The 13,225-nt window shown below is 42.3% G+C and overlaps 1 protein-coding gene across 1 annotated transcript in view; it reads right to left on the bottom strand.

Annotated features, from left to right (window-relative positions):
• Positions 1–13,225, bottom strand: part of VAPA (VAMP associated protein A) — a 31,894-nt gene that overhangs the window by 4,329 nt on the left and 14,340 nt on the right. The window contains exons 2-3 of the mRNA XM_054381688.1: positions 4,806–4,958; positions 946–1,049 (exon numbers count right to left, since the gene is read on the bottom strand). Of these exons, the coding sequence (XP_054237663.1) occupies positions 946–1,049; positions 4,806–4,958 (257 nt within the window). The remainder of the gene's footprint in view (positions 1–945; positions 1,050–4,805; positions 4,959–13,225) is intronic.

Below are 13,225 nucleotides of genomic sequence, written 5' to 3' on the forward strand. Positions count from 1 at the left end.
AAATCTACAAGTTTTCCACTGATTTCAGTGAGGAGTGATGCTGAGTAGTTTTACTCTTCAGATAAGGGGACAGAATATAAACCTGCACAGGTCTAGTGGATTTCAGTGAATTATAAAACCTCACCTTTACCCTTTAATTCCTCTCTCCTTCTCTGCCTCAAGTGAACACTGAACATACCCGTGTAAACTCAGGCACTCCTTAAAATCAATTTCCAGAGACAGAATTCTGTGCATCATTCCCCTCCACCTTAATATACATGTTTATGGGAGGCCACATTCACCCTAAAGGGCATATTCTGACAACGGAAGGCTTCCTTTCCAATGCTGCCAGCTTGTAACATCAGAAACAAGTCTCCTTGTTTCTGAACTACTTAAGTAGCACAAACGTTAGTATGTTCTTTCTCGATCTTTTAACAGATCAGTCCTGCCTAAGAACTGAATCTACAACATTTCTATTAAATCTGAAAACAAATCTATCATTTGTGCTGTGTTTAGCCACTGGTATCTTCTAGAGAGACAAATCTCAGTAGTCCAAATGTTTTATTTAATTATAATCCCATTCAACATTTCAGTTAAACACTTTTCAACCCAAACATACTCATTTCAGACAGCTTCAGGCTTGTTGTCTAAATACACTCTTGATTCCTTCAAACACAATCTGTTTATCCCCTTCAGATTAGCTGCATCTAAGGCAGAATATGTCCTTACTTTGTGAGCTGACCTTACCTTAGGCTATTTCAAAATAACCATTCACTAGGTGAGCTCTGACAACTGAGCCTGTATTTAATGTTAAAACCATTGAATCATGTATGTAAGTCACACTTCTTCAGAGAAAACCCAGTTCTTCTCTGAAGATAAACTGCAAAACCATGGTTCATTCACACTTAAGCCTGATTTGTTAAGGAAAAAAGGATCTACAAGTCATTTTACCCCAGTTTGACTTACCACTGCCTCCATATCTGTAATATTTGGTGGTGCATAGGTTGTTTGTACCATAAACTTGTGTTTACTCTTCTCATTTGGGTCATAGTCAAAAGGCTGCAGCATTACTGTTCAAAAGGAGAAAAAAAACTAAGCATAAACCTGTGATTCTTCAGCTGATCACTGTGACAAGCACACTGTCCACTTTGGATTTGCTTCTCACTGAGCAGACTCTTGAGAGTTAAAAGGCAAAAGGAGTGCTGAAAACAGAGCAGACACGCTGTACCAATAGGTACTGTGAGAAGAAAGAAGTATTTCAGAGTCTGGTATAGCTGACATGATTTTTTTATGCAATTACTGTAGCTAACAGACATTTCAGATACAAGTATGAACAAACAGATGCTGTAAAACAGGAAAAAAAAGATATCTCCAAGCAAACAGCACATGACTTTTCTTTCAAATAAAAATATTTTATGGTTAAGTGAACGTGAAGGTAAAGAATCATAGCAATAATGATACGGGAGGGGAGAAGAAAAAAACCAAAAACAGACACAGAGTATCTCAGTCTGGTAGGGGTTCAGAAAAGACCTCTGGAGATCATACAGTCCACCCCCCCCTACTAAAGCAGGGTCACAAAGAGCAGGTTGGCCAGGATCACATCCAGGTGGGTTTGGAACCTCTCCAGAGAAGCAGACTCCACAACCCCTCTGGACATCCTGGTCCAGTGCTCTGGCACCCTCACAGGAAAGAAGCTACGTCAGAAATACTGATTTAACTAGAAAAGCTCATTGTATGCTCTGAACAATCTCCCCATGTATTCTGAAACAGTTCAGGCTGTAGACTTTGATACTGCTTCAGTGTTCAACAATTCAAGTCTACTTTCCACAGCTCTGAACCTTCAGCGGACCAGGGAAGTGACTGTTCCCTTGTACTCAGCACTGATGAGACCACATCTTGAATACTGAGTTCAGTTTTGGAGCCCTCACTAAAGACAGACATTGAGGTGCTGGATAGGATCCAGAGAATAGCAACGAAGCTGGTGAAGAGTCTAGACACAAAATCTGATGGGGAGCAGCTGCAGAAACTGGGGGTTGCTTAGCCTGGAGAAAAAAAGAGGCTCAAGGGAGACCTTCTCACTCTCCACAACCTCCTGAAAAGGGAGTTGAAGTAAGGTTGGTGTTGGTCTCTTCTCCCATGTAACAAGTGGTAAGAAAAGAAGAAATTGTCTCAAGTTGCACCAGGGGAGGTTTAAGTTGAATAGCAAATGAAATCTCTTCAGTGAAGGTGTTCTCAAACACTGGGACAGCCTCCCCAGGGAAGTGGTTTAATCCCCATCCCTTGAGGTGTTTAAAAGAGGCAGAGATGTGGTATCGAGGGACATGGTTTAGCACCAGACTTGGTAGAGTTAGATAATGGTTGGATTCAATGATCCAAAGCTATTTTCCAACCACAATGATTCTATCGATTCTGTAGTTCAACCTGCTTCCATTCACACAGAGTTAATTCTTCATGGCAGGACTAAACTGCATCAGTTTATAAAATACTAGGTACAGTACCAAAATCACTAATTTGGCCTTTCCAAATTCAATAGTACCTATGAAAAAAGTTATTTTTAAATTGAATTGCCTAACTTTAGCCCTTAAATACTAGCTACAAGTTGCAGGTGTTTGCTACAGGATGGTTATCTTTTTTTGCCCCTTAAATCTTTACAAGCAGCATAACCAAAGGGTAAGTGTATTTCACAAATAAAGCACATAAAGGGATTGTAGCATTTTACAATCTTATTTTCAAACAATTCTATTTGGAAAGGTTTAAAAGTCAGGTTTCCTTAACCATTGGTCTCACCATGGTCTGAAATACAACTGATCACAGTAAAGGTATAGGTAAGAAAGTAATTTAGCCCTAAAAATTGTTCCATCAACAGACTACTGAATAGCATGAGGTACTTCAGTTCCCTAAAGCCAAGGGAATAACCTGAAAGATGGGAAAGACATCTTTCCATTACCAGAGAATTTTTTCACACACTGGCAGGATCCTAGGAGTTAATAGCTTGATGTTCTTTGGCCACTCAGTAACAGCTGAAAATATGATTGAATTGAAAAGCAGCAGAAAAAGACAATCCACAGACTTGAGAGCTCTTCAAGCTCTTCACAGTTTTAAGTAATGATAGAAAAAAATCTCATGAATATTTGAAGACACAGTTTGCAAAATATTCATGGAGTCCCTCAGTAGTCCAGAGATCACTTCAAGGAGAATTGCAACAAATAATTATCAAAGCAAGCCTCTGGATAATAAGCTTAAGTTTTCTACACTGGAGGGCTTCATGTCCATGAAATAAAGGGGTCTGAAAGCCAGGAGAAAGAACAGTAACAGGCGCAAGTTGCAAAGGAAGCTGAGTAGCATGATTTATTCTGAAAGGAAAACTCAAAACCAAACAATAGTCATTAATAAGTTAATAGCATGCAATACATGAGATGACAATAAATTATTAATTTAGGGCATCAAACTAAAGAAAAACATGTCTGAACACATTAGCATTTTTGGAAATTATAGAGAATTTTACTTGGTGATTCACAATCAAATGATAAACAAAATGCCTTTGGACTTCCTTAAAGATTGTTAAATCACATCTCCAGCAATAAATTTAAAAAAATAGCTTGAAGCTGAATCAGCAGAAAGCATTACACATGCTGAAAACATCCAACGTTGCTTTAATAGTTAGTTGTGAGCACAGTTTCAGCCCATGGTATCCTGCAGTGATTTCTCTCTGCACAACAATGTGAGAAATCTATTTTTCATTACATGAAATACGAGTCAGCACTGAAAACATTCAGTGGAGAGATTAAGGAGATAATAAAGCGGGTCACTAGAAAAAATATCTGTGCACTTGGCTTACCAAGTGACCCAGAAGAAATTATATACTTAAAAAAAAAGATGATAAAGCTGATGCTTTGGGGAAGAAAACTTAATTCTGAAAAGCACTGTGGAGTCATTGTCACTGTAACAACTGCACATGAAAGAATCTTGGGGTCTGTGCGGCCAAATAACAGCTTGAAAATCCAGTGCTCCAGAAACAAGGGGTATTAAAGACTCTCTGCTATGCAAACTGAACAGTGCAGCAGCAGCATGCTGTCTTCCTTTATTGGAGAATGTGAAATGTTCTTTACAGCTCCAGTATTCTGGAGCACAAGTCTTATGAGAAGCAGCTGAGAGTGTTTAGCCTGGAGAAAAGAAGGCTCAGGGGACAGCTTCTCACTCTACTGATACCTGAAAAGAAGTTGAAGTGAGGTAGGGGATGGTCTCTTCTCTCAAAAAGTGATAGGACAAGAGGAAGTGACCTCAAGTTGCACCAAAGGAGGTTTAGGTTGGATATTAGAATAAACTTCTTCACTGAAAGGGTTCCCAGAGACTGGAACAAGCTCTCCTGGGAGGTGGTTGAATCCCCATCTCTGGAGGTGTTTGAAAGATGCAGAGATATGGTGCTGAAGGACATGATTCAGCACCAGTCTTGGCAGAGTTAGGTAATGGTTGGACTTGATCTTAAAGGTCTTTTCCAACAAAAACGATTCTAAGATTCTGTTATATAAGCATGAACGTAGTAGTCTGAAGCAAAGGTACTGTTAATATCACAGCCTATTGCCAACCTGCTCTTCCTCCTTTCAGAGATCTGCAGATGAATGTGACGAATGGCAAGTGTGGCTGTATGGAGCATTTTTCATGTATCACTAACTCTATATCAAGCTGGCATTGCAATAATGAAGGGGAATAGTTTTATTTCTTTTTTTTTTTTTTAAATCTTTTTAGAAAGCTGACAGGCTCTAAGAAGAAGCATTAGATTACTTCATGAAAGTCTGACACCTGAAATTACATGGTTTTTCTTTTACCTGAAACAATTACAGATGATCCTGGGTCAATAATTCCACTGTTTGGCCTCACACAGTACCGACGAGGCGCTGTGGTCTTCACTTTGAAGCATACTTTTCTATCTGATGGATTTCGTAGTTTGAGATTTGTAGTTACTACATCTGTAAAGGGACCTGAAAATTAAAAAAAAAAAAAAAAAACCAAGGAGGTGGTTTAAACATGGATGTATCTCTGGAAATCTTTTTACACAGTGCAAGTTACTCTTAAAACTTGATGGCAACAAACTCCTAAAGACAGGTTAAACCATACATCTCTGAAGCACAAATACCATTATACCATTACACACTCCATCACCTTAGCCATAATGATGCACATTACAGTAATAAACAAATAACCACTCAATAGCATGACAGACTCAAGCTGCTGGTGCAAAAAGCTCATAGATACATCTGCTAATTACAACAGATCATTCTTGACATCTTAAATACCTAGAAGATCATTTCAATTAACTAATTTAACTTAACAATTAGATTAGACATTTGGAAGAAATTCTTTCCCATTAGGGTGGTGAGACACTGGAACAAGTTTGCCACAGAAGTTGTGGAGGCTTCAAGCATTGGAACTGTTTAAAGCCAGGGTGGATTGCGCCTTCTCCAACCTGGTCTAGTAGAGGTGTCCCTGCCTGTGGCAGAGAGGTTGGAACTAGATGACCTTTAAGGTCCTTCCAACCCAAACTGTTGTATGATTAATAACTCCTTAAACAATTTAAATACCTATAAGGACATAATGCAAAAATGCATCTTGCTGAATTATTTCTTTAGGACTAGAATATTTTGATCTTCCAGAAAGAAAACACTGTGAGCCTGAAACACAGTAACTACTCTTGAGATTTCAGCTTATGTTGGGTTTCTGAGCTTCTAGAGACTTCACAGAAACAGGCATCAATCTTATCCTTCAAACTCCCATATGAGCTAGAACAACGCCAATTCTCATTAGGGATTTGACTTCTCAGCTCAGTCTCTGCTCAGTAAGGGCACTTTATGAAGTTCAGGACAGGTCTGCACAGACAGTGGCTGCTTCTAGCAGCAAGAATGCTGATGGAGAGAGTTACTGCCAAGGGCTGGGCTGCAGAAAGGATTTGGCTTAGACTTGCTCCTCAGCACACAAAGGGCACTGCCACATCTTGTACTCCACCTTGGGGTGCAGGAAGTTAGAAGTGGCATCTGTGAGGAGGATCGGACAGGACAGGTGAACCTCAACTGACCAACAAGGGATTCCATCCCATGGCCATCAACCTCAGGATCAAGCTGAAGGATCACCAGGGTCAAACCTCTTCAGTGACAGAGTCAGAGGAGGAATCTGTCTGTTCTGCCTTCAGTCTCTATCCATGCATTCCTGAATTCAGTTTCAGAATCCGGCTCCTGAATCTGTTTCCCATCTGCTGCTCAGTCCAGTCCACTGGGACTTTCCCAGTGCCTGCCCACAGCATCAGTCGTGACAGTGACATTATTGCCATCAGTGGTTGGGTGTTGGTTTACATGTCTTTGTATCTATTTAGTTTTATTGTTCTTATTTCCATCCCAGCTGGCTTAGTTTCTCTCCCAGCTAATCAGTCTCTCCCTTATTGCCTTTCTTTTCCCCTTGGGAAGGCAGAAGGCTTCATAGAGAGCCTCTGGCATTCAGTAGCTAGCCCAGCCCTAACCCTTCATAACTGCTAGAAGGCAAGAGAGGTGATACTCTTTTGATGCACCTACTCTAACCGTTCCACAGGAAAGAAGCTGTAGTTGCCATGTTTACATATTCAGTGCAGTGTCTTTGCTGAACTGTTTATGTTAAACCATCAGGACAGGAATTGCCTTTAAGGATGGATCAGACACAAGGTGTAATTTCAATGTCAAGCTGCAGAACCACATTTCCCAACAGAGATCACCTCTGTGGGATGTTGTACAGTAACAGCACAAAGAACAAATGAGGTTCACAGTGTTCTCTGCTGTCTTAAGCTTTGTTACACTTGTGTCATTTGAAAGCAAGACTGAACAGGCACTGAAGGGATGTAAATTAGAAAATAGAATTTCATATGAACATGAAATTTATTCAATAGAATTTAATGCACACTTCCTTCTTTGTTGTTCTTTAAAAACCACACATTACTACAAAATAGTTGTCATCAGTATTGAAAACATGACAAAAAAATAAAAATCAAAACACAATGGAAGTAAAAATCCAGTTTTATGTATGTGAAATTAAGTATTAGTGATATAAACAAGTGGTAAGATACAACAAACCCACTAACTGCACCTGACAAAAGAAGCCAATTCTTTTCTGAATACAGAGGTGTCCAGACTGCTCTTAAAGGAATGAGAGAGACAGGGAGAAATGAAGAGAGGCAGTGAACTGCTGCAGAGTCCAACACCAGCCGCAAAGATGCTGAGGGGACTGGAGCATCACTGTGAGGAGGAAAGGCTGAGTGACCGCAAGCTGTTTAGCCTGGGGAAGAGCAGCCTGAGAGGGGGTGTTCTCAACACTGATCAATAGCTAAAGGGTGGATGTCAAGAGGATGGGGCACTGGAACCAGCCTGCCCAGAGAGGTTGTGGAGTCTCCTTCTCTGGAGAAATTCCAAACCCACCTGAACATTGTGATCCTGTGAAGCCTGCTGTGGGTAACCCTACTTTAGCAGGGAGGTTGGACTGGATGATCTCCAGACAGTCTCTTCCAACCTCCAACCATTCTCTGGTTCTGTAAATGGTACTGGCCACTATCAGACATGACTATACTAGAGTGCTAATTACCCCATCCCTGCCTTTGCTTTTCCAAATCCTTCATTTTGAGATAACATTAAGCAGAGTCTTGACACAGGCACAAGGATAAAAATTAATAAAGAACTAAAATAGGAATTACCAACTACCAAAAGTGGGAGAAAATACACTTGAGCTAACAAGTCAGTGAGACTCTTCTGGGAAAACAGGAACTGGTGTTACTTATCTGAAGCTTCCGTTCTAACCTGTCTTTAGATGGTGAATGAAACAGTTACCCTCTCAATCCAATCAAATTTGACATAGCCCCCAACAGGAAGATCTACACAACTACTTCAAAGTTTCCTGCCACTTGTCTCTTGATGGCTCTTGCAGGATCCACTTGCATTTACTAATAGACTGATCCAAAAATAACTATCACCCACACCACAAGCTAAACTAAACTAAGGCAGATGAATACTCATCCAAGTCTAAGGCCAGCGACACACTCAGAAAAGACCAAATACCTATTTTTTTGAGCTACACAAACATTTTGGAGGAAGTTATTCTGGGAGTTTTGCTAACAACCACTCAGGCAAACAACACCATGAATGTGGCTTTCAAAGTTGTTGGTGGCTTTATTTTTATTGCAGCTTCAAAAAAGCAGAGCTCCTCAGGTTGTCTAATCTTGTCAACTACTATTATTAAGGAAATTCAGCTTACAAAATTAAAAAAAAGGCAGCTCAGTTCAAAGACTCATTTTGAAAGGCACAGTCATGAAGGAAAGGAGCTGTACTATTCCAAAATCACTCATTTCAAGACAAAGCAGCAATGAATTTATGAAGCGATGATAAACTGGGTTTTTTACTAAAGAAGATGCTCTGTTTCTTCTGAGACATTTAAGGTCCCCTCATACCTGCCTTCTCCAAGTGCATAATAATGAAACAGAATTAAATATCTTTATCAAGGTCTAGAGCAACTTTATAACAACTTTACCTTTCACCTGCTTTCTAAAGGCTTCAAAGGAAAAGCAAAAAAGTTGTATAAAGCCTCTCAGGATTCACAACCATCAGATTTCATAAAGAGCTGGTAGCAAACAAAACAAAAAGGCAACAGAATTTCACTGTTTCTGCAGAATGCAGCTATTTTGGTAGTTCAGTAGCATCCCGACAGACAGCACAGATCTGAACACAGACTGTCAGGAGCAGACACAAGGATAGTAAAACAGGGGGAAAAAAAAAATCTCCATTACTATTCAGAGGAGCTGCACAATTTAAATTAGCACAACACAGCTTTCAAACAGAAATCATGTAGCAGCAGGAGAGGATTTTGGAGTTCTTCTTCATATATATCACTGCCCTGGGGGAGCGTGGAAATGAAAAGCAAGCTGGCACTGAGTGCAAAAGCCTAAATCGTGATGGTTCCCTGAGGAAAACAGGAGAAGTGGAAGGAGAGGGAGAACCAGGGAGGAGAAACGTTTTAAGCCATACCACAGACCACACCTAAACAAGAAAAGGAACAGACAAAGATCACAGAATCACAGACTGGTAGGGACATCTGCAGATCACTTAGCCCAACTCCCCGGTAAAGCCAGGTAACCCATAGCAGATTTCCCAGGATCACAATGTTCAAGGTGGGTTTGGAGTTTCTCCAGAGAAGTAAATTCCACAACCTCTCTGGGAAACCTGCTCCAGGGCTTTGACACCCTCATGGGAAAAAAGTTTTTCCCCATTTTCAGATGGAACTTCCTGTGCTCCAGTTTATGCCTGTTGCCCTTTGTTCTCTCACTGGGCAATACTGACAAGAGCAGGCCCCATCCTCTTGACCTCTACCCTTTAGCTACTGATCAGCATTGAGAAGATCCCCTCTCAGGCTGCTCTTCTCCAGGCTAAACAACCCAAGGTCTCTCAGCCCTTCCTCCTCACAGAAATGCTCCATTTCCCTCAGCATCTTTATAGCCTCTGCTGGACTCTCTACAGTAGTTCCCTGTCCCTCTTGACCTGGGGAGCCCAGAACTGCACACAATACTCCAGATGTGGCCTCACCAGGGCAGAGGAAGAGAAGAGCCTCTCTCAACCTGTCAGTCAATGCATGCAGACATACTGCACATGTACCAAGACGAACAAACACATCAAGTTCATGCCAGAAAACACAGAGCTGCACTAGGACTGAATTATGTACTCAAAAAACCGATCTCACTCACTGCCCGCGAGAAGCCCAGGCTGAAGCTGGTTTTCACTTGAGCGCTTAAGCCTCAGACAGGCTCATGTCAAACTGTACCCATTGCACAAAATACCTCATGAGTACTCATCTGCTGTTTCTTGTCCAACACATCCATTGTAAACTGCCTAAGGTTATCATTTATCTATATCTGTACAACTTAAGACAAGGGACTTGTAGATCTGCGCTTGGGTTTTCAGAAGTGGCGGCAATTTAATAAAATCCTCAAGCTATCCTGGTGTGAACTGTGATGTCCAATGACAGAAGATCATTGCTTTATAAACCTGCAATTTCAGTCTAACAACCTCTGGGAGTCACAGCTACTTCAAAAGGGACAGGGAGCTCAGCAGTGTCAATTCAAGATATCGATTACAGCATCTTCCTAGAATAAAAGTTGTGAGAGTGCCAGGTTATTCCAAGTGTTTTGAATGGAGTAATGATAATCCAAAGAGAGATCTTTCCTGGCTTTTTGATTTACAAGGGCCTTAGAAAGCAACCACAGGCACCTGCCTCATCACACTCCAAAATATTAGAGATCTCCAAAAACAAGACATACTGAATTTCTGTCCCAGCAATCTGCTAAGCGTGACATTACGGCTGGGGTTGCCTCTGGCAACTACTCATCTCAGGCTACAGTAACTAGCAAGAAAGAAGAAATGACAGATTCTGCAGAGGCAGTTACACTGCAGAAAAAGTAAATTACTATGTATCACTGGACACCTAGCATCTGTACAGAGATCTTTCTCATCAGTGGAGTCAACTTCTCTTCAGATTCAGGTTTCCTTCAGTTTCTCAGGTCCAAAAGTCACCCTTCCTGGGATGATCAAACAAAGGAAAAAATGGCATGAATATGCTTTTCTAGAGTGGGAAGGAAGAGGTTTGACAAACCTCTGCAGCATGTGGTACCCCTGGGAAAGATGAGAGATCACTGACAGTATCTCTAATTGCTGATAAAATGCCCTAGTTTGAGCTACAACAGAGCTAACTCTATTCAGGGATTTGACTTCTTAGCTCATTCTCTGCTCAGTGACAGCATTTTCTGAAGCCCAGGACATGTTTGCACAGCCAGTGGCTGCTTCCAGCCATGAGAACACCGATGAGGAGAGTTATTGCCAAGGGCTGGGATGCAAAAAGGCTCTGGCTTAGGCCGGCTCCTGTGCAGACCAAGGCCACTGACACATCTTGTGCCCCATATTGGGGTGCCAGAAGTGGCAACTGTGAGGAGGAATGGACAGGACAAGTGAACCTCAACTGACCAACACTGGATTCCATCCCGCAGACATCATCCTCAGGATCAAGCTCAAGGATCACCAGGGTCAAGCCTCTTCTTAAATGGCCAGTTGTCTGAGGAAGACTCTGTCCGTTCTGCCTTACATTCCAATTCATGTAACACCACGCACCAGTACAGACTAGAGGCCGTCCTGCTGGAAAGCAGCTCCACGGAGAAAGACCTTGGAGTTCTTTTGGACAGCAAGTTCTCTGTGGGACACCAATGTGCCCCTGTGGCAAAGAGAGTCAATAGCATCCTGGGGTGCATTAAGAAAACTGTGTCCAGCAGGTCCCGGGAAATTCTCCTCTCCCTTTACACCTGGAATACTGTGTCCAGTTTTGGCTCCCCAGTTCAAGAGAGACAGGGACCTACTGGAAAGAGTCCCACGGAGAGCTATGAGGATGATTGTGGGACATGAACATCTTTCCTATGAAGAGAGACTGAGAGAGCTGGGGCTTGTTTAGTCTGGAGAAGAGAAGGCTGAGAGGGGATCTTATCAATGTCTATAAATATCTGAGGGTAGCTGTCCAGAGGAAGGGGACAGGCTCTTTTCAGTGGTGCCCAGTAACAGGACAAGGAATAATGGATATAAGCTAGAACACAGGAAGTTCCACCTCAAAATGAGGAGAAACTTCTTTACTGTGAGGGGGACAGAGCACTGGAGTAGGCTGCCCAGAGAGATGGTGGAGTCTCTTTTTCTGGAGACTTTCAAGACCTGCCTTGATGTGTTCCTGTGCAGCCTGTCCTAGGTGATCCTGATTTGGCAGGGGTTTGGACTCAATGACCTCTAGAGGTGATTCATGTGCTCTGGAATCCAGTTCCAGAATTTAGCTCCTGAATCTGGTTCCCATCTGCTGCTCAGTCCATCCTGGGACTTCCCCAGTGCCTGCCCACAGCATCAGTGGTGACAGTGACATCAACATCATTGCCATCAGGAGTTGGGTATTGGTTTGCATGTCTCTGTATCTGTTTTGGTTTATTGTTCTTATTTCCATCCCCGTTGATTTAGTTTCTTTCCCAGCCCCTCAGTTTCTCCCTTATTCCCTTTCTCTTTCCTTTGGGAAGGCAGAGGGGTCCACAGAGAGCTTCTGACACTTGTCTAGTGGCCAACCCTGCCCTGACCCTTGACATCAGAACAGAGCAAACAAAGAACTTGGGAGAAGTGGACAGGTTTTGTTAACAAAAGGACCCATTTAAGATTACTAAGGCTGTCATGATGTACACACAGAGCCTGTCACAGAATATCACCTCTACCTAAAACTGGTAAAATTGTCATTTTATTAAATACGTAGAATGTCGGATAATTAGAATGCAGATAAACTGTAGCTGTACAAGAGCCTGAATTACTAAATAACTCCAACAGCCTCTTACATGAAACAGCTTAAGTGTTAAGTTTACTGTCCTCTTCAACTGAAGATGTTGAAGTAGAGCTGTTATAAAATCTAATACCTACAATGACTGCCACAAAGCACTCAGAACTGAAGTTTATTTAACCTGTAAACTGGTACAGTTATATATTCATCCACATTTAAACCCAATATAAGTACACTGTGCCAGTTTGAGGCCAGCCAGAACATCTCTTGCCCTGAAAGAGACAAAAGAATGACACATGCAAAGGGATTGGAGAGTGGTGGAAAGTTTAAATGGAAAAGCAATTGGTGAAACTACAGAAAAACTACACAGCATAGTGGCAAAGAACATCTTAAAGCATACAGAGTCCCTTACATAGTACCCAGAGGCTTCCCAATCATTCCCTCCTCCCACCTGAGGGTCTTCCCAAACCCCCAGGGCTCTTCCTTCCCCCCCCTCCCACTGCTAGGCAAGTCTCAGGCTGGCCACGTCTGAGACTGCCCCCCCCCCCCCCCCCATTCTCCTCCTGGCATTAGGCCTAGTCAGGCCTAAGAAGCCTGAGATACTCCCCCGGCATTACCCGATAAGAGAGGACATCTCCCATGGGAGCAGAGAGGGAAGAAAGAGGAAGAGGATGACTCTGCAGATGGCTTTATAGGGCGCAGGATTTATGGGTAGAAATACGTCGTGTCCTGTGTCCATCCCTATTGGGCGGGCACCCGGGACACCAGAGGTGTATCTCATGCAGCACTGGCAGGGGGCACCCAGCCCAAACTGGCACATACACACAAAAACAAACTCCTTGAAACTAACTTCAAAACTTGTTGGGATTACATATTTTAAGTGGCATACTGTGTCCAGTCAGCT

The sequence above is a fragment of the Indicator indicator genome, chromosome 6, assembly GCF_027791375.1.
Source record: "Indicator indicator isolate 239-I01 chromosome 6, UM_Iind_1.1, whole genome shotgun sequence".
Taxonomy (NCBI): Eukaryota; Metazoa; Chordata; class Aves; order Piciformes; family Indicatoridae; genus Indicator; species Indicator indicator.